At 37.3% G+C, this 19,182-nt stretch overlaps 1 protein-coding gene and 1 non-coding gene across 2 annotated transcripts; both read left to right on the forward strand.

Annotated features, from left to right (window-relative positions):
- Positions 1-6,308: 6,308 nt before the first annotated feature.
- On the forward strand, positions 6,309-6,415 carry LOC118489851. Its single transcript, XR_004887864.1, has one exon. It is a non-coding gene; the product is annotated as a small nucleolar RNA R71 (small nucleolar RNA).
- An 11,678-nt stretch (positions 6,416-18,093) lies between these two features.
- On the forward strand, positions 18,094-18,917 carry LOC110886686 (protein TIFY 10A-like). The gene is made up of 3 exons (XM_022134529.1): positions 18,094-18,105; positions 18,220-18,414; positions 18,477-18,917. Exons 1-3 carry the CDS (start codon positions 18,094-18,096, stop codon positions 18,915-18,917), a joined length of 648 nt encoding a protein of 215 aa, XP_021990221.1.
- Positions 18,918-19,182: the final 265 nt, after the last annotated feature.

Here is a 19,182-nt window from a genome sequence, read left to right on the forward strand (position 1 = left end):
GTTTGTCTATGAACCCAAAATTATTATAGAATCATACAATATAAGTAGACACTCCGAACGACATGAGTGTTTGATTGTAATTAATACTTCTATCGCGCAACCCGCACGCTTAAATCCGAACGACGTGAGTTTAGAGTAGCGGGTTGGCTCTAATCAACGAACGACGTTTGGTTAGATATTAAATAGAGTGGAGGTCCGAACTGCGTGACGTCTAGTGTCGATAAAAACTATTATTTAAAAAGGATTATTGCACCGTGACCGTTAATGTTAATGATCGTAAGTCAGACCGAATCAAGAAATTGCCCTGGTGTTGAAATTAGTTTTTAACATCTGAAATTTTTCTAACCACTTTTATTAGCTTTTCTTTTTAATCTAAAATTATGAATTGTTTTTACATTTTAGTTAAACTAAACCCCCCCCCCCCCTTCAAAACAACCGTATCTATGTCTAAAACGTTTTTGGCATAATTAATTAATTAATCTGTATCCCTGTGGACACGAACCTGACTTCCATTCATACTATTTTTAGTGTGTCAAGTATGTTTATTTTATATTTATTTGCTGGATTCGGCACCCAACAAAGAAGTATGAGGTAATCAAAGTTATTAGTACTCCAAGAGAAATCTTGGTCTTAGAAGAATAACATATGAATTGAATGATTAGGCCATCCGTAGTCATAAAGCCCCTTTGGGGGCATTATGCGACATGTGAAGAAATGCGTAATAGAGGGGCTTTATGGGGCGTTATATCAAAATAGGGTGTAGTGGTAAGGGGGTTATATAAAGCCCTTCAATTATACATACATATGTATGTATATATATGTGTGTGAGTAGGGGAATTTGTGTTGGAGAACATCACGCCGTGAAGGATATAGCGCCACCCACCAAACAAAGCCTCGTAGCGCCGCCCGTCCTGGTGTTCGGGACGCTATGAGGCGCTATCCTTAAAAAAAATGCACCAATCACGCCCCACTACAGGGACCTTACGAGTCCAATGATTTAAGAAATCAATACTACATGAAACGTGTTGAGTATAATACCTAAAGACCGACATGTCACTTTTTCAGAAATTAAAAATAAGAAATCAAATAGACTAGCATTAATATTAAAGATGTTATAGCATTTGAAACGAATATATATCAGGCTCTTGAATACAATTTAAGCAAACTCTGTTGAGCTCATTTTATTATTTATCAATAAGAGCACACAAATACAATAGACCTGATGTGTGTTAGGTGTAATATAATTTAGATGTATATTTAAGCCCTTTTTACACTTTTAGCCAAGTTTTAAATTTATAAAACACGATATTTACTAACACTAAACACACATATGGGTAAGTGCACCCATCGTGGACGTAGTATAGTGTTGGTAAGATACCGAGGTCGTCCAAGGACACAAGAGCTTTTAGTACCGGTTTATCCTCAACGTCTAATCAAATCAAAAAGTTAGAAAAGGTTTTTAAACTAAGAAAATAAAAACTAACTAAATGCTGAAAAATAAAATAAAAATAAAAACAGATAGACAAGATGAATCACTTGGATCCGACTCGTGTATTAGTATAACCTTTGATTATTTTCGCACTTTTGCACTTATTTAAGAGATTATCTTAGTTATTGTAGTAAGCCCCTCTTTTGAAGGCGATGTTACCCTCAACCCAGTAGTTTGAGTCAGCAAGGATACAATCCTAAAGGGTTGGATTATTGGAAGATAATGAATTAAGTTATTAATGCAAATTATGGTAGGCCCCGCTTTTGGCGGTGACGTTACCCTCGACTAAGTAGTCTGAGTCAGCAGGGATACAGTCTTAAATAGCCGGGTTATAGTATTAATAGTAGTTAACTTATGAGGGGGTCAAAGAGTTTGGATCCCCGCCATCCAATACCTATGGGCATTGAAGGAGATCCTACTAAATTTGACCCATGTCCCTTGCAGGACCTCTAAACGCTGAACAAGGGCAAGACCCTTACCAAACCGTTCCCTTAATCCCCGACCAGGTAGCCAACATATCTCCATATAGACCGTGGAGATATGAATGGTGAAAATCTTTTATTTTATATAGACAGTAAAATAATGCCAAGACACCACGGACAAACGATAAGGAAAGATCACCTTCAACATAAGCAACTAGTTATTAAAGTCATTAATACAAAACCAAATAAAAAGTGCAAAAGATTAAAAATAAAAAGTATTATACTAAACACTTGTCTTCACCAAGTGATGTAAGATACTTAGGCAAACATGGCATTGATTGTCAAGAACTCTTACGATCAATCTTGGATCCCGAGACGACTCACACACTCTATGATGGACAATGGATGATGGTGGTGGATGATGGTGTTGTGATGGTGGTGGGTGGTGGATGAAGTGTGAGAGAGGTGGTGTGCCAAGGGATGAGTTGAAATGAAACCAAGCACTCCTATTTATAGGCTGAACAGAAGGCTGGGCACGGCCCCGTGTCCGCTGGACACGCCCCCGTGCCTGTCTGACACTCTCTCTCTTCATTAATTGTAATTCGCAATTACAATTAATGCGCCTGCTGTACTTTCGCCACGCCCCCGTGTTCACTGGACACGGCCCCGTGGTGGGCAATAGAAGCTTCTATAGGTTTGTCTTTTCTGCTGCTTCTTGGGCACTGCCCCGTGCTGGCTGAGCACGGGGCGTGTTCAGTCTTCTGCCTTCTCTATTTTGCTTGGGAGGATGCCGTTGAGGGGTCGGGCAGTCCACTTATGTTCCTTTTCTTGTATTTATGTTAGATTTAGCTGTCTTTTTGCTTCTTTTGTGAATTTGAGCTCATTTAATCCTGAAAATACAAAAGGAAGACAAAAACACTCTTTTCCAACATTAGTACTTAAAAAGGGTTAGTTTTATGCCTCATTTGATGTAATTTATATGTTGCATTTTACACACATCAAATACCCTCACACTTGAACTTTTGCTTGTCCTCAAGCAAAACTCTTTAATATGTGGCTTACACTCCCAAATGGAATAGGTAGAAGAGAAGGTTTTGGCTTGTCATAGAGTGTTGGGAATCCAAGATCTTTTTGGGTCTTATTTTTATTTATTTACAATCCTATTCGTTATGATTTGTTTAGAACGTTTCATAGGAGAAATTACTTATTTGGGCATAACATGCCTTTTTAAAATTCCATTTATATACAAGTTCACATACCTCACGGTAGAAATCACTCACACTCGTCCGAAGGTGTATTTTAGTGAATCACTCGAGAGCGGCATGGAACTTATTCCTACCATAAGCTTGCCAAGCAATCAATCCTTCTCCTTTTTAACTTGTTACCTTTGTAAATATCAAGAGGACTTTTTTGGGTAAAGGCTTGGGCTAAAGGTAGGTGAATGGGTTAGTAGAAAAGGGCGAAAAGCGTAAAAAGCGTCGATTTTCGTAAAACACTTTGTTTTAGTGACTTTTTATTTTGAAGTATTTCTCCAAACAAGCTTTTTGTTTTAAGAGCTTTGTTTGTTTATTTCTAACTTCATCATTCATCATTTTTTTTAGTCACACGAAAAACCGAGCTTGTTACTAAAATAAAGGGTAAAAATAAAAGGGTTTTTTTTTTCTGGGTAAAAGGGTTTTAGGGTAAAGAAATGAAAGGTTTAGGCTCAAAGGGGTTAACTAGGGGGATTTTGGGTAGGTGGTGAAAAAAAAATGAAAAATAATGGTGTAGAAAGAAAAATGGTTAGTCCTAATGCCTCCATCATTTACTTACTTGGGTTTAAGTTGGTAAGGACCGGGAATGAATTGTCGTGGCAAGTTCTAGAGTCGTAAGAACCAAGCGGCTATTCACACAAAAAACGAAAAAATGAGCATTTAGTCTAAAGATGTAAATTTATATGCTCAATAAAGGCTCAAAACTCACTTTTTGTGGGAATGAGTTTTTCTATGTAATCAAGTATATATAATCAAATTTTAACTAAGCTTGTCATGCCTTTTTATAATTTTCTTATGTTGGTTCTTGTTATCACGACGCTCTCGGTTGTAAATTTGTAAAAATATAACCTTATTAATCTTAGGATTCCTAACTTAAACTTTAGACAAGTAAAAAAAGTTGAAAATTAAAAAAAAAAATTGGGGTGTTTAGCGGTTCCAATAGAGTTTTGTGTAAAGCTTGTTATTAGGACTTGCAAAATTTCAAGGTTTTAGCTCCCCCCCACACTTAAATTACACATTGTCCTCAATGTGTCCCAAAAATAAATTTTTAGGTTGATTAGATGTGTAATATGGTGTTAAAAGCAAAAATTTATGTTACTGGCAATCTGGACACGGCCCCGTGGGGACCGGACACGACCCCGTGTTCAGGTGCCAGTAATAAAAATTAAAGAAAAGAAACAGAAGCCTGGACACGGGGGCGTGTCTGGTGAACACGGCCCGTGTCCAGTTACCTGAACTGGGCATTTTTCTGCAGGGGGTTCAGCACGGGGCCATGTTGGTTGGACACGGCCCGTGTTGAACCTTATGTAATGGAGAAATTGATGTCGGGTTGCCTTGTTCTTGTGCATGGGGTCATTTTTCTCGTTCCCCTTCTCATCCTTTACCACCATGAGTGTGTTTTATTCCTGCAAATTAAAACTAAAAGATTAAACTAAACTAAGGATAGTTCCGCGGAATGCCTCCGTGGTGCGCCACGTTTATAAGGGTCCTTGGCTAGACCCAATGTGAGGTTATATATTTTCCGAGTGGGATGTTTGGCATCCCGTGTTGCACCGTCGGAGAGCAGCATCCAAACTCGAATCAATAACCTTCATGTAGTTGACCGGGTCGTCGTCCTCTATTCTCTTCCCAACCCCGAATTTTACTTCATTATCCCCGTACCTTAGGGTGAGCGTTCCGTCATTCATATCTACCACTGCTTGTGCTGTGGCGAGAAATGGTCTCCCTAGTATGAGGGGGACCTCGGTGTCTTCTTCCATATCGAATATCACAAAATCGGCCAGATAGACAAATTTGCTTACTTTTACTAGGACATTTTCGATGACACCTTGCGGGAATTTGACGGATCGATCAGCAAGTTGTATGCTCATTTTGGTAGGACTCGTTGTTCCTAGGCCGAGTCTTTTAAACATTGATAAGGGCATGAGGTTAATGCTAGCTCCAAGGTCGGCTAGTGCATTACGAACGGGGGAGTCCCCGATCGAGCAGGGAATCGTGAAGCTTCCAGGATCGATTTTCTTTTGGGGAAGTTTGTTGAGTACGAGGGCAGAGCATTCTTCGCCTAAGTTAACTAATCGCAAGGTTTCAATTTTCTTATTATGAGTGAGGAAGTCCCTCATAAACTTAGAGTATTTGGGCATTTGGGTTAGGACATCAATAAAATGAATATTGATATGCAATTGTTTTAATAGACTTTCGAATTTTGCGAATTGCTCATTGGTCTTTTGACGAATTAACCTACCGGGGTACGGAACTCGAGGAGCCTTGGTAGGCTCTGATGATGGAGGGGAGTTCTTCTCCTGCAGAGGCGGGGGTATAGTTTCTTCTGTTGGTGGCGGTGCTTCCGCAGGCCCCACGGTGCGGTTTCGCAATGTGATGAGATGAACTTGCGCTTTTGGGTTTGTCTCGGTATTGCTTGGTAATGCACCTTGTGGTCTCTTGGAAAAATTTTGAGCTAGCTGATTTAATTGTTTCTCTATGTTTTGAATACTAACTTGTTGGTTTCTAAAATTTGATTCTAATTGTAGAAACCTTTCCGAGTTTTTCTTTTCAGTGTCGGAGATGAGGCGAGATACAGTATCTTCAAGCCTTTCTCGTCCACCTTGTTGTTGAGTGAAATTTTGTGACTCATTTCTTGGTTGTTGAAAGTTTGTTCGTTGGGTTTGTTGGTTACTACTATTGCCGGGCTCTCTCCCACCAAGGTTTGGGTGGTTTCGCCATCCTTGGTTGTAAGTGCCCGTTGGAGGACCCGACGGCCTAGGTCTATTATCAATGTAGCTTACCGACTCTTGTTGATCGTCTGTTTCTTTCACACAAATCCAATTTTCATGTGGCCCACCACACCCTTCACAAGCCATAACCGAGACTGTTTTTGTCATTTCCAGTTTTTTTATTTTTGAAGAAAGAGCCTCGATTTGGGCTTGTAAAGAAGTACTTTCATCAACCTTATGGGCGCCCGGGGCAATAGATTTATTGCCTCGGGGGGTGTGCCACTGAAAATTGGTTTGAGCAATTTCCTCAATTTGGTTATATATTTCATGCGGGCGGCGATTACCTAAGAGTCCCCTGGAGCTAGAGTCAAGTGTCTGCCTTATGTGTGGCAACAACCCATTATAGAAAGTGGATACTTGTTGCCATATCGCAAGGCCATGATGTGGACACTTTCGCAATAGTTCCTTGAACCTTTCCCAAGTTTCATATAAGGATTCCCCGTCCTCTTGTGAATATGTATTAATTTCAGTCATTAATTTAGCCGTTTTAGCGGGAGGGAAATACTTATATAGAAATTTTTGGGCTAGTTCATCCCAGGTGTTTACCGATCCAGCTGGGAGGGTGTTGAGCCAAGCTTTTGCTCGGTCTTTTAGCGAGAAAGGAAACATTCGAAGGCGGATGGCGTCATTTGATGCTCCATTGATCCAAAAGGTATCACATATTTCTAAGAAATTAGTAATATGTATATGGGGATCCTCGTCCGCAAGCCCATGGAAGGTTGTGGAGTTTTGGAGCATTTGTATCAAATGCGGCCGAAGTTCGAAGTTATTGGCTTCAACATTCGGTGCATTGATAGCGGCGCCTAGGTTACCTACGGTGGGTCGTAGATAATCCATGAGGGTACGTTGGTCCGCCATTGGAGGTGGATTCCCCGAAACTTTCTCTTGGTTTTTGGCTTTTAGTCTTTTTCTGAGAAAGCGTTCGGGTTCTTCTAGAGGTCCTTTTATGTCCTTATTAGAACTGGAGCTCATACACTATGTAGAATGGCGTCTGGTTCCAAGTCCTGCAATAAAAACAGAAAAGAATGCTGGTCAGAAGGTTCACCACGGCCCCGTGCTCAGTGAACACGGCCCGTGGTCGGAGTTACAGTGATTGTTTTCCAGATCCCAGTTACTGGAGAGTTGGACACGGTGTAACGCCCTGCTTTTTCATACTTTCCATAATTAGAAAGCTCGCCTTGTAATGCTATTTTTGGAAATCTTGTATTATTGTAGTCGTCTTTTCGTTGTAAAATCCGAGACTTGGATCATAAATAAAATTCGTATTTCTTTAAATTCACCATCTACATATTCATACATGTTCATACGTTCGAATTCATTGTACATCGAATCCTTATTTGTAATTCATACTTATACGATACTTATTCACGATGCATGTCCATGCTTGTCCTTAAATTGTTGATACTTAAAAACCCCTAATAATATGCTTATTTATACAACGGTTAATCATCTAATATGTGACATATACTTGTCACTTACAAACATGTTACATACTTGTATATTACACTTTTTACCTAGTTAAATCATGTTTTATTTCATATTTCACCTTGTTACAAGTTAGGGGAAACATTTTTGCATATTATTACACAACTTAATTAACAAAATTACTCATTATAATGTTTTTAAAAAATAAAAAAAATAAAGAAATATGGCAGCCCCAATTCAGCAAAATTCAGCCCCATATAGTTGAGTTTTGTGGGCTAGTTTCAAGGTGTAACCCCTTCTAAACACTTCCAAAGCCCAACCCATTGAAACCCTAATCCTTCCCCCTATAAATACCACTTATAACCAGCCTCCCTACCACTTTTGCAACACTAAAAACTCTCAAAACATCCTCCAAACCGTAGCTGAAAGCAAGGGTTCGAGCAGATTGACACCCCTTCACGAAAATGAGCATAACTCACTCAATTCTTATCCGATTCACTCGATTCTTTTTCCTACTACTTTGTATTGACCTTATCTACGTTTCCATGGGTTTTTCACAGTAAATAAGTCCCTGGAACTCCGGCAAAAAGGCACCAAAGTCCACTGATTGTTTTTGTTTTCATGAAATCCTTGTTATTTCTTACCAAACTTGAGTCTATCTCATCTCAAACCTATGTCCTAATGCTTACAACACTTTAGTGGTTGGTTAGGCTTAAAAACAAGGTTGAGACACTTAAAAATCAGAGGATTAAACCTCATAAACTTGGTGTTTTGTTTAGGGTTTTTAACCCACAAGTCATGTCAAACTTTGTCTTTGATACATGAGTGATTATGGAACAACTTGGGTTGTCCAAACATACAATCCTCACATGATTTGATGATTTCTCTTAGTTAGTGTGTATATTTCTTATTCTTTATTGTATGTTCATGACCCTCCTTGGTTGTTTTTTTTACATCAAGTGTAGTGGTGAACACATAGAGGTGCCTAAATGGAAGACTTGATCTTCCTACCTCCTACATGATTTCTATGACATTTAGAGGTACCAAAATGAAGATTTTAATACCTCATGCTTGAACTATTGCACATATATTATATAACCTAAACATATTATTCGAATATTCGAATCTTTGATGATGAACTAGTGTTCATATGTCGGGGTACTAGATTACATCATCCTAGACTATGATAACTTGTCACGATTCTAATGGAACTTTGTTCCATGAAAACATCTAAACTCCTTCGAGTTTCCTAGTGTCAAGAACAAGCATCATATGTACTAAATGATTATTTTCCATGTTATTCTCATATCTTATTTTTATGTTGTTTTAAACACCGAATCTCGACTCTAAACATACTTGAACTTTAACCCTTATACATTCGGACTCTAAATCTCTACTCGTCAACAATTGGATAATCGGAAAGCATATGCAAGCCTTGTGAGTATACTTGACCCCTTTTTCGTTTACCACTTTTTGGGGTGTAACATGTTATTTATAAACTTACACACAAACTTTATCATAATACATAAACATTCCTATTACACGCATGCTTATTTGATTACTTGATACTTTAAACTTGGGTGATACTTATGTGTTGAACTTATCATTAACTTCGTACGAGCCTAACCGTGACATATGTAGCGCTATAGGATTAACGACCCGCCCGTAAACTTGTGGTTATGTCATGAGCATCTTCCGTTTCATTATTGGTTTGATATGTTAGACACATGCCAAATTTATTGTTTATCTTGAATCGAATGCTTGCTATGAGGAATTGTTTAAAACTTATCTTTTGTTATGAACGTATCAAACTTGTATACTCGCCTTTGCTTTTGCATTGAATTGTATTTTAAACATGGTACAGGTTGATGATGACGATGCTATGAAAAGAAGTAGCGTTGATGCCTAGATACACATATAGACGTTTAGGTTTAATATGTTGTACCAATTTTGCTTATGTTGTTATGTACTTCTTTGAACTTGTTGTATTTGAATTTCTTGTAATGTTGACAATTTACTTTATGAAATGAAATCGGTTTATTAAATATTGTCACAAATAGCGTTATGATGTCTCTAGAAATCTTCACACTTCGTCTCATCCCAATGTTTCCGCCATTGGTTGGGGTGTGACAGATTGGTATCAGAGCCATAACTATAGGGAATTAGGGAAAGTAGGAATGCTTTAGCCTAGTCTATAGTTTTAGAGCTTAATTCTTATGTTTTGCTTGAAACTACTTGCATGCTACCTTATTTGTTCTTATTTATTCCCTTTTGATCTTTTAAGCATATATGTCGCTTATGTGTTAACACTTGGCATGCTATATTTGCTTTATTATGTGCTAATACATGTTTTATTGTCCCATTCATTATGTGCTATTCTTAATATGCTTCATTGTGCGTTTAAATTTGTTTGTTTATTCCTTTAACATACTCTTTCCCTCATGCATTTTACTCGACTATTCTAAATCCGTAAACACTCGCATTATACAAATGAGACGAATTCACCAAAATAGGCGTGAAACCCACAATTTGGTGAACGACTCTCAATCTATCTATTCTTCTTTTTACACGAGATATCGCCATTAAACTAGGAGTGAAATCCACATCTTAATGGTAAATCTCAAATTTCAAATTCTAGTGGACCCTTGTCAACATGTCGAAACTAAATTTTGACCCGACGAGTAGCAACCACACTTAGGATACGAAATCGTCAAGTTAGGGGTGAAACCCGCACCTTGGCGACTAGTTCCACTCCTTGATATTTTTTTTTAATCCCGCCAAGTCTCGAAATTTCGATTGATTTGGGACATGGAGTAACCGGAAGGGTAAATACCGTTAACCGACTTGTCGGCCAGAGTATTTTACATATTAGGCCAAAGCATGCTCCTCAAATTCAAAAGACTTTTCGACCACTTTGGTTAGTCAAAGTTCCGTTTTGGAACCATCCAAATTTTGATCAAACATGTGTTTCTATTATTTATTTATACGATGCAATCTTTCAAACTCGAGTTTACTTTCGATTTCTCTTTTCACACACACAACATATCGAACCTTTTCCATACATTTATATATATGCATGATTTCATATAATTTAAATTCATATTCCTTGTAACGACGAGTGGAGACATATCATTAAGATTGGAGTGATTTCCTTACCTTGACGATTAACTCCACTCCCCCTTTCTTAAAAAAAAACGACAACACCAACGAGTTAGGGGTGATTCCCTTACCTAGGTGATCATTACCAAAACGCCTCTTCAAAATATCTTATTATGCAAACTCGATCATATTTTATACCCAAATTGTTTATCATTATTCAAAATACCCACTCATACCGATTTCAAAATACATTGTTTTATCAAACGTACTTCTTATTCTACAATCTATTTTCACTCAACTCATATACACGAGATTCTTAATCATGTCTTAAAACGTTTTATTACTCGAACTCCAAAACCTTACGAAATGCTACCTATCAATTAAATCGGTCCAACGAAACTCTTGCCCATGAACTTCATATTCGATTTAATCACTAAAACTTGCTCACATTATATCGTCATACTAGAGACTTCCATTCTTAATTGAAACCAAACCAACCATTCTCAATTACTTATAGGATCTTGTAGATATTATGAGATCGTTTTACCAAAGAATATTTCCAACATCAACGAACCATTTGTCAAAACCCTTTAAAATGAACACTAAGACCTTTGATAAATACCTTTTCCAAGGATCAACGTATTCACAAAAACTCCAAAATTTCTTGTTTTGATGAAACGAACTTACTTTTTCGAAGACCTTTTCCTACACCTATTTTCCAAAACACGTGGGCAAGAAGACTTCATGGGGACCGACCATCTTCGGATTTCGTAAACTCTTTTAAAACAAAGGTAGCATTTCCATTCATTACAAAATACGATATGCATGACCAATAAGTACTTTATATCCTCATACATATGCAAACTATATTCTACCTTTTAAACCAAGCTCAATCTAAATTTGATTCAATAAACTCAACGTTTCGTTTAAACAACTATACATGCATATCATCATACACGTTTTTGTCGCTTCATCGCGACAATTTCACTTATATCGTTCGTATTTACATGCTCAACCTTTTGAGCACTCTTACATACGTAACTTTGTTATGTTTCAATTAATACTATATACGTAATCATTAGTATTTGTACTCACACTCTCACTCATATTCATAACAACGCATTTTATGCTTATACTTATAATCGTATTCATACTTGTACTCATGCGTTTTATGCTTATAATTATATTTATACGTTTAATGCTTACACGTATACTCATACTACTCGTACGTTTGATGCCCATACTTACGTGTATATTCATACTTAAACTTATACTTATGCTCATAATTTTGCTTATACTTATGATTCATACATTCGTACCTATACGCGAGCGTAATCCGAGGGATTCGCTTGCGTGGATCCCATACATACTTAAGCATGGAATTGCTTACATACTATATTCTTATACGTACACATTCTTATTCTTTTTATGTATACCCTGATTCATACACAACTAGTACAAGCTATGCAGATCATGCGACGATCAAAATAATCGCGGGTGCACACGGGATTATAGTGATAGGCATATGAGAACCATAGAGTGTACTACAGTGTATGGTAAGACACGGAACGTAACCTGACACCGAATACGAGACAGACGTGACATGGTCAAAACATGGTGGATACGCCGCTGGTACTTCCTATATATAAGTGTTTCACCATGTTACCAAACCGTCGTAAAACGTGCCATGAGAAATTCAGTGTTTTGTAGACCCTTTGACCTAATACAAACTTTAAATAACTCACAAACGCATTATATCCGATTATCCATGACGAGACTTCATCTTTAACACGCTACTTTCGTCTATCTAATACTTATATCATTCATATACTTGCATTCATTTAGTGTCAATTGTTCACCCCATACTCCTATTATTCTCCATTATCCTTTCTTTCATATGAACCCCGTTCGCAATCAAGCTTGTTTAAACATTCAAATCCTAACTTATCTCATTACCTTTAAAACCGTCTTCCTATTCTTTATTCTTATGTAAATGTACTTAGTATACCTTTAACGCGTTATTCAAAGTACCAAATCTTTTCGTTACTCTCAATAAACAATTTTTACGAAAATGTGATTTTTATACTATCCTTTAGACTCCCCATGCAAACTACCACACTTTTCATCAAAATACTAAACGCATTATACGAAAGTTATACTTCTTGGATATCATATTTTAAAGATACCTCTCCATTCTGGGACATTCAAACTTATTTAAACTCCTTTGCCTATGCGCACGCATACACGTTTTACCTATGCTTAAACGCCTCAACTCATTTTAGTCAAACAAATTCCTATCCTATCGTTCTTCAAAATTTCGTACTTTTCTAAACGTTTCAAAACTCCCAAGTCTCGATTCTTTTAGCCAAAATGCTTTTTCTCCAAGGTCTTCCTCTTGAATAAATTTCGGGACGAAATTTCCTAAAGGAGGGGAGACTGTAACGCCCTGCTTTTTCATACTTTCCATAATTAGAAAGCTCGCCTTGTAATGCTATTTTTGGAAATCTTGTATTATTGTAGTCGTCTTTTCGTTGTAAAATCCGAGACTTGATCATAAATAAAATTCGTATTTCTTTAAATTCACCATCTACATATTCATACATGTTCATACGTTCGAATTCATTGTACATCGAATCCTTATTTGTAATTCATACTTATACGATACTTATTCACGATGCATGTCCATGCTTGTCCTTAAATTGTTGATACCTAAAAACCCCTAATAATATGCTTATTTATACAACAGTTAATCATCTAATATGTGACATATACTTGTCACTTACAAACATGTTACATACTTGTACATTACACTTTTTACCTAGTTAAATCATGTTTTATTTCATATTTCACCTTGTTACAAGTTAGGGGAAACATTGTTGCATATTATTACACAACTTAATTAACAAAATTACTCATTATAATGTTTTTAAAAAATAAAAAAAATAAAGAAATATGGGAGCCCCAATTCAGTAAAATTCAGCCCCATATAGTTGGGTTTTGTGGGCTAGTTTCAAGGTGTAACCCCTTCTAAACACTTCCAAAGCCCAACCCATTGAAACCCTAATCCTTCCCCCTATAAATACCACTTATAACCAGCCTCCCTACCACTTTTGCAACACTAAAAACTCTCAAAACATCCTCCAAACCGTAGCTGAAAGCAAGGGTTCGAGCAGATTGACACCCCTTCACGAAAATGAGCATAACTCACTCAATTCTTATCCGATTCACTCGATTCTTTTTCCTACTACTTTGTATTGACCTTATCTACGTTTTCATGGGTTTTTCACAGTAAATAAGTCCCTGGAACTCCGGCAAAAAGGCTCCAAAGTCCACTAATTGTTTTTGTTTTCATGAAATCCTTGTTATTTCTTACCAAACTTGAGTCTATCTCATCTCAAACCTATGTCCTAATGCTTACAACACTTTAGTGGTTGGTTAGGCTTAAAAACAAGGTTGAGACACTTAAAAATCAGAGGATTAAACCTCATAAACTTGGTGTTTTGTTTAGGGTTTTTAACCCACAAGTCATGTCAAACTTTGTCTTTGATACATGAGTGATTATGGAACAACTTGGGTTGTCCAAACATACAATCCTCACATGATTTGATGATTTCTCTTAGTTAGTGTGTATATTTCTTATTCTTTATTGTATGTTCATGACCCTCCTTGGTTGTTTTTTTACATCAAGTGTAGTGGTGAACACATAGAGGTGCCTAAATTGAGACTTGATCTTCCTACCTCCTACATGATTTCTATGACATTTAGAGGTACCAAAATGAAGATTTTAATATTCTACCTCATGCTTGAACTATTGGACATATATTATATAACCTAAACATATTATTCGAATAATCGAATCTTTGATGATGAACTAGTGTTCATATGTCGGGGTACTAGATTACATCATCCTAGACTATGATAACTTGTCACGATTCTAATGGAACCTTGTTCCATGAAAACATCTAAACTCCTTCGAGTTTCCTAGTGTCAAGAACAAGCATCATATGTACTAAATGATTATTTTCCATGTTATTCTCATATCTTATTTTTATGTTGTTTTAAACACCGAATCTCGACTCTAAACATACTTGAACTTTAACCCTTATACATTCGGACTCTAAATCTCTACTCGTCAACAATTGGATAATCGGAAAGCATATGCAAGCCTTGTGAGTATACTTGACCCCTTTTTCGTTTACCACTTTTTGGGGTGTAACATGTTATTTATAAACTTACACACAAACTTTATCATAATACATAAACATTCCTATTACACGCATGCTTATTTGATTACTTGATACTTTAAACTTGGGTGATACTTATGTGTTGAACTTATCATTAACTTCGTACGAGCCTAACCGTGATATATGTAGCGCTATAGGATTAACGACCCGCCCGTAAACTTGTGGTTATGTCATGAGCATCTTCCGTTTCATTATTGGTTTGATATGTTAGACACATGCCAAATTTATTGTTTATCTTGAATCGAATGCTTGCTATGAGGAATTGTTTAAAACTTATCTTTTGTTATGAACGTATCAAACTTGTATACTCGCCTTTGCTTTTGCATTGAATTGTATTTTAAACATGTTACAGGTTGATGATGACGATGCTATGAAAAGAAGTAGCGTTGATGCCTAGATACACATATAGACGTTTAGGTTTAATATGTTGTACCAATTTTGCTTATGTTGTTATGTACTTCTTTGAACTTGTTGTATTTGAATTTCTTGTAATGTTGACAATTTACTTTATGAAATGAAATCGGTTTATTAAATATTGTCACAAATAGCGTTATGATGTCTCTAGCAATCTTCACACTTCGTCTCATCCCGATGTTTTCGCCATTGGTTGGGGTGTGACACACGGCCCCGTGTTGCATCGACACGGCCCCGTGGTCAGCCTTATGTAACGTGGAAAACTAAAAACTGCCAGTGACTACGCTGGGCACGGCCCGTGTCCGACCAGGCATGGCCCGTGCTGAGCTCTGCAGAAGCTGAAAAACTAAAAAAATCCTAGAAAATTAAAAAGAAAAATAAAAGTATGATTAGGCCGTTGATTCCTAACTTTCTTAAAATCCTTGTGTCCCCGGCAACGACGCCAAAAACTTGATGTGCGTTAGGTGTAATATAATTTAGATGTATATTTAAGCCCTTTTTACACTTTTAGCCAACTTTTAAATTTATAAAACACGATATTTACTAACACTAAACACACATATGGGCAAGTGCACCCATCGTGGACATAGTATAGTGTTGGTAAGATACCGAGGTCGTCCAAGGACACAAGAGCTTTTAGTACCGGTTTATCATCAACGTCTAATCAAATCAAAAAGTTAGAAAAGGTTTTTAAACTAAGAAAATAAAAACTAACTAAATGCTGAAAAATAAAATAAAAATAAAAACAGATAGACAAGATGAATCACTTGGATCCGACTCGTGTATTAGTATAACCTTTGATTATTTTAGCACTTTTGCACTTATTTAAGAGAATATCTTAGTTATTGTAGTAGGCCCCTCTTTTGAAGGCGACGTTACCCTCAACCCAGTAGTTTGAGTCAGCAAGGATACAATCCTAAAGGGTTGGATTATTGGAAGATAATGAATTAAGTTATTAATGCAAATTATGGTAGGCCCCGCTTTTGGCGGTGACGTTACCCTCGACTAAGTAGTCTGAGTCAGCAGGGATACAGTCTTAAATAGCCGGGTTATAGTATTAATAGTAGTTAACTTATGAGGGGATCAAAGAGTTTGGATCCCCGCCATCCAATACCTATGGGCATTGAAGGAGATCCTACTAAATTTGACCCAGGTCCCTTGCAGGACCTCTAAACGCTGAACAAGGGCAAGACCCTTACCAAACCGTTCCCTTAACCCCCGGCCAGGTAGCCAACATATCTCCATATAGACCGTGGAGATATGAATGGTGAAAATCTTTTATTTTATATAGACAGTAAAATAATGCCAAGACACCACGGAAAAACGATAAAGAAAGATCACCTTCAACATAAGCAACTAGTTACTAAAGTCATTAATACAAAACCAAATAAAAAGTGCAAACGATTAAAAATAAAAAGTATTATACTAAACACTTGTCTTCACCAAGTGATGTAAGAGACTTAGGCAAACATGGCCTTGATTGTCAAGAACTCTTACGATCAATCTTGGATCCCGAGACGACTCACACACTCTATGATGGACAATGGATGATGGTGGTGGATGATGGTGTTGTGATGGTGGTGGGTGGTGGATGAAGTGTGAGAGAGGAGGTGTGCCAAGGGATGAGTTGAAATGAAACCAAGCACTCCTATTTATAGGCTGAACAGAAGGCTGGGCACGGCCCCGTGTCCGCTGGACACGCCCCCGTGCCTGTCTGACACTCTCTCTCTTCATTAATTGTAATTCACAATTACAATTAATGCGCCTGCTGTACTTTCGCCACGCCCCCGTGTTCACTGGACACGACCCCGTGGTGGGCAATAGAAGCTTCTATAGGTTTGTCTTTTCTGCTGCTTCTTGGGCACGGCCCCGTGCTGGCTGAGCACGGGGCGTGTTCAGTCTTCTGCCTTCTCTATTTTGCTTGGGAGGATGCCGTTGAGGGGTCGGGCAGTCCACTTATGTTCCTTTTCTTGTATTTATGTTAGATTTAGCTGTCTTTTTGCTTCTTTTGTGAATTTGAGCTCATTTAATCCTGAAAATACAAAAGGAAGACAAAAACACTCTTTTTCCAACATTAGTACTTAAAAAGGGTTAGTTTTATGCCTCATTTGATGTAATTTATATGTTGCATTTTACACACATCAAGACCTAACCTTTTAGTTCAGTGGCGGAGCTTGACCAAAAATTTCGAGGGGGCGTAAACTAATGGGACCCAAAAAAAATTTCCTATCGTTATGTTATGGGTCGGGTCGGGTATTCGATTCAGGTCAGGTCAAATAATAATAGTTTCAAATAAAACTAAAATAATCATTCATTCAAAGGACCTGTTCTTGCACATAGAAAAACTAAATATTGTATAACAAACAAAAGACCTATATATATATATATATAATGATGCGAGATAAATGGAACCTCGACGAAAAATTACAACTCAGCCCGGCGACCTTTAAGATTTTTGAATTCATTAAATATGTTTCCCGAATCAAACTTATCAGCAATTTCTTTTTCTATGTAAATAATGAAGCTAATTGTGAGATATTAATTTTATTGTGTGGTCGGTAATCAAGGGTTAAACAAATAAAATAAGAGTTAAAATATATTTACCAAACTATCCATTATTTAGGAAAAATAATTGGGGGGCGATCCTATATAATTTTTAAAATTTTCGGACGAAAAATCGGACCATATACACTTCTAACCGAAACATTGGGGTGGGCGGGTGCACCCCCGGGCACCCATTATCCTTCGCCACTGTTTTAGTTATACTAGACTTAATTTTAACCAAACTCAAAGTGTAATTCAAATAGAGTAAATTACGTTTTTAGCCCATGTGGTTTTATCACTTTTACTGTATTAGCCCAAAATAAATTTTTTTAACATATGTGCCCCCATGGTCTCTATAACTAACTATTTTGGCCCCTGAGTCTAACTCAACCCCAAACCCTAGTTAATTATTAGTCACATGACATGCATATGATGGGTAAATTGGTAATTTCCTCTCCCCTTAGTTTTACTGACTTTATATAAAATAAAACAATAATTATCATCTGCACATCATCATCTTCTAACCCAAATCTTCAAGAACACATCATCATCTTCAAGAACACATCAACTTTAAACCCAGATCTTCAAGGACATGACCCCCTTCAACCATCATCATCATCCCCTAACCAAAACCCACATTTCAGTTTCAGATCCAAGTATCTCCAGACTTGCAATCGGCTGAGCTTGTTTCTCAAAGAAAAAGGCAAAATTCGAGATCTCAATTTCGGAATCAATGCAAAATTGACGCTACAGGTACAGGCCTCTTTGATTCGGTTAGATCTCTGAAATCACCGAATCCTAATTCCACATGTCAGTCTGCGACTGTTGATTTGTTAAGCTCTATAGGTGAAAAAGTGGAGGAGAAACCAGTAGATGTTGTTATTCCTCAATATGTTATCTTAGATTCCTCCTCCTGTGAAGTAGAAGACAAAGTTGAAGCTAAAACTGATACTGCACAGATGACTTTATTTTACCAAGGCCAGGTGTTAGTTTTGCATGATGTTCCGGCAGATAGAGCGAGAGATCTGATGCTAATGGCGAAGAACGGAGTTGAAACATCAAAACCTAAACCTCCTCCTCCTTTTGTTGATGTTTCTAGATCAAAAGAACCGATTAAAAAAGATGTTCAGCAGGCGAAGGATTCAGATTTTCCGATAGCGAGAAGAGCGTCGTTGCATAAGTTTCTGGCCAAGAGAAAAAACAGGGGCGCCGTACCAGTCTCCGTGCGGTTCATCCTCTGGGAACAAAGAACATAGAGGAGGAGAAATTACTAGGATTTAGTCGTGAAAAAACGAAGAAGAATAATAAGTGATAAAGTAGCTAGGGTTTTTTTCTTTATAAAGTAACTAAAGGGGGGGTTACCAATTTACCCATCATGTGCACGTCATGTGACTAATAATTAACCAGGTTTGGGGTTGAGTTAGACTCAGGGGCCAAAATAGTTAGTTATAGAGACCATGAGGGCACATATGTTAAAAAATCTTATTTTGGGCTAATATAGTAAAAGTGATATAACCACGG

This window comes from Helianthus annuus, chromosome 2 (assembly GCF_002127325.2).
Source record: "Helianthus annuus cultivar XRQ/B chromosome 2, HanXRQr2.0-SUNRISE, whole genome shotgun sequence".
Classification (NCBI taxonomy): Eukaryota; Viridiplantae; Streptophyta; class Magnoliopsida; order Asterales; family Asteraceae; genus Helianthus; species Helianthus annuus.

Excerpts from the sequence above, each read along its gene's own strand:
- LOC110886686 (XM_022134529.1), top strand. Across the intron at positions 18,415-18,476 it reads ATGCAAAATTGACGCTACAG|TCTGCGACTGTTGATTTGTT; the intron begins GTACAGGCCTCT and ends TCCACATGTCAG.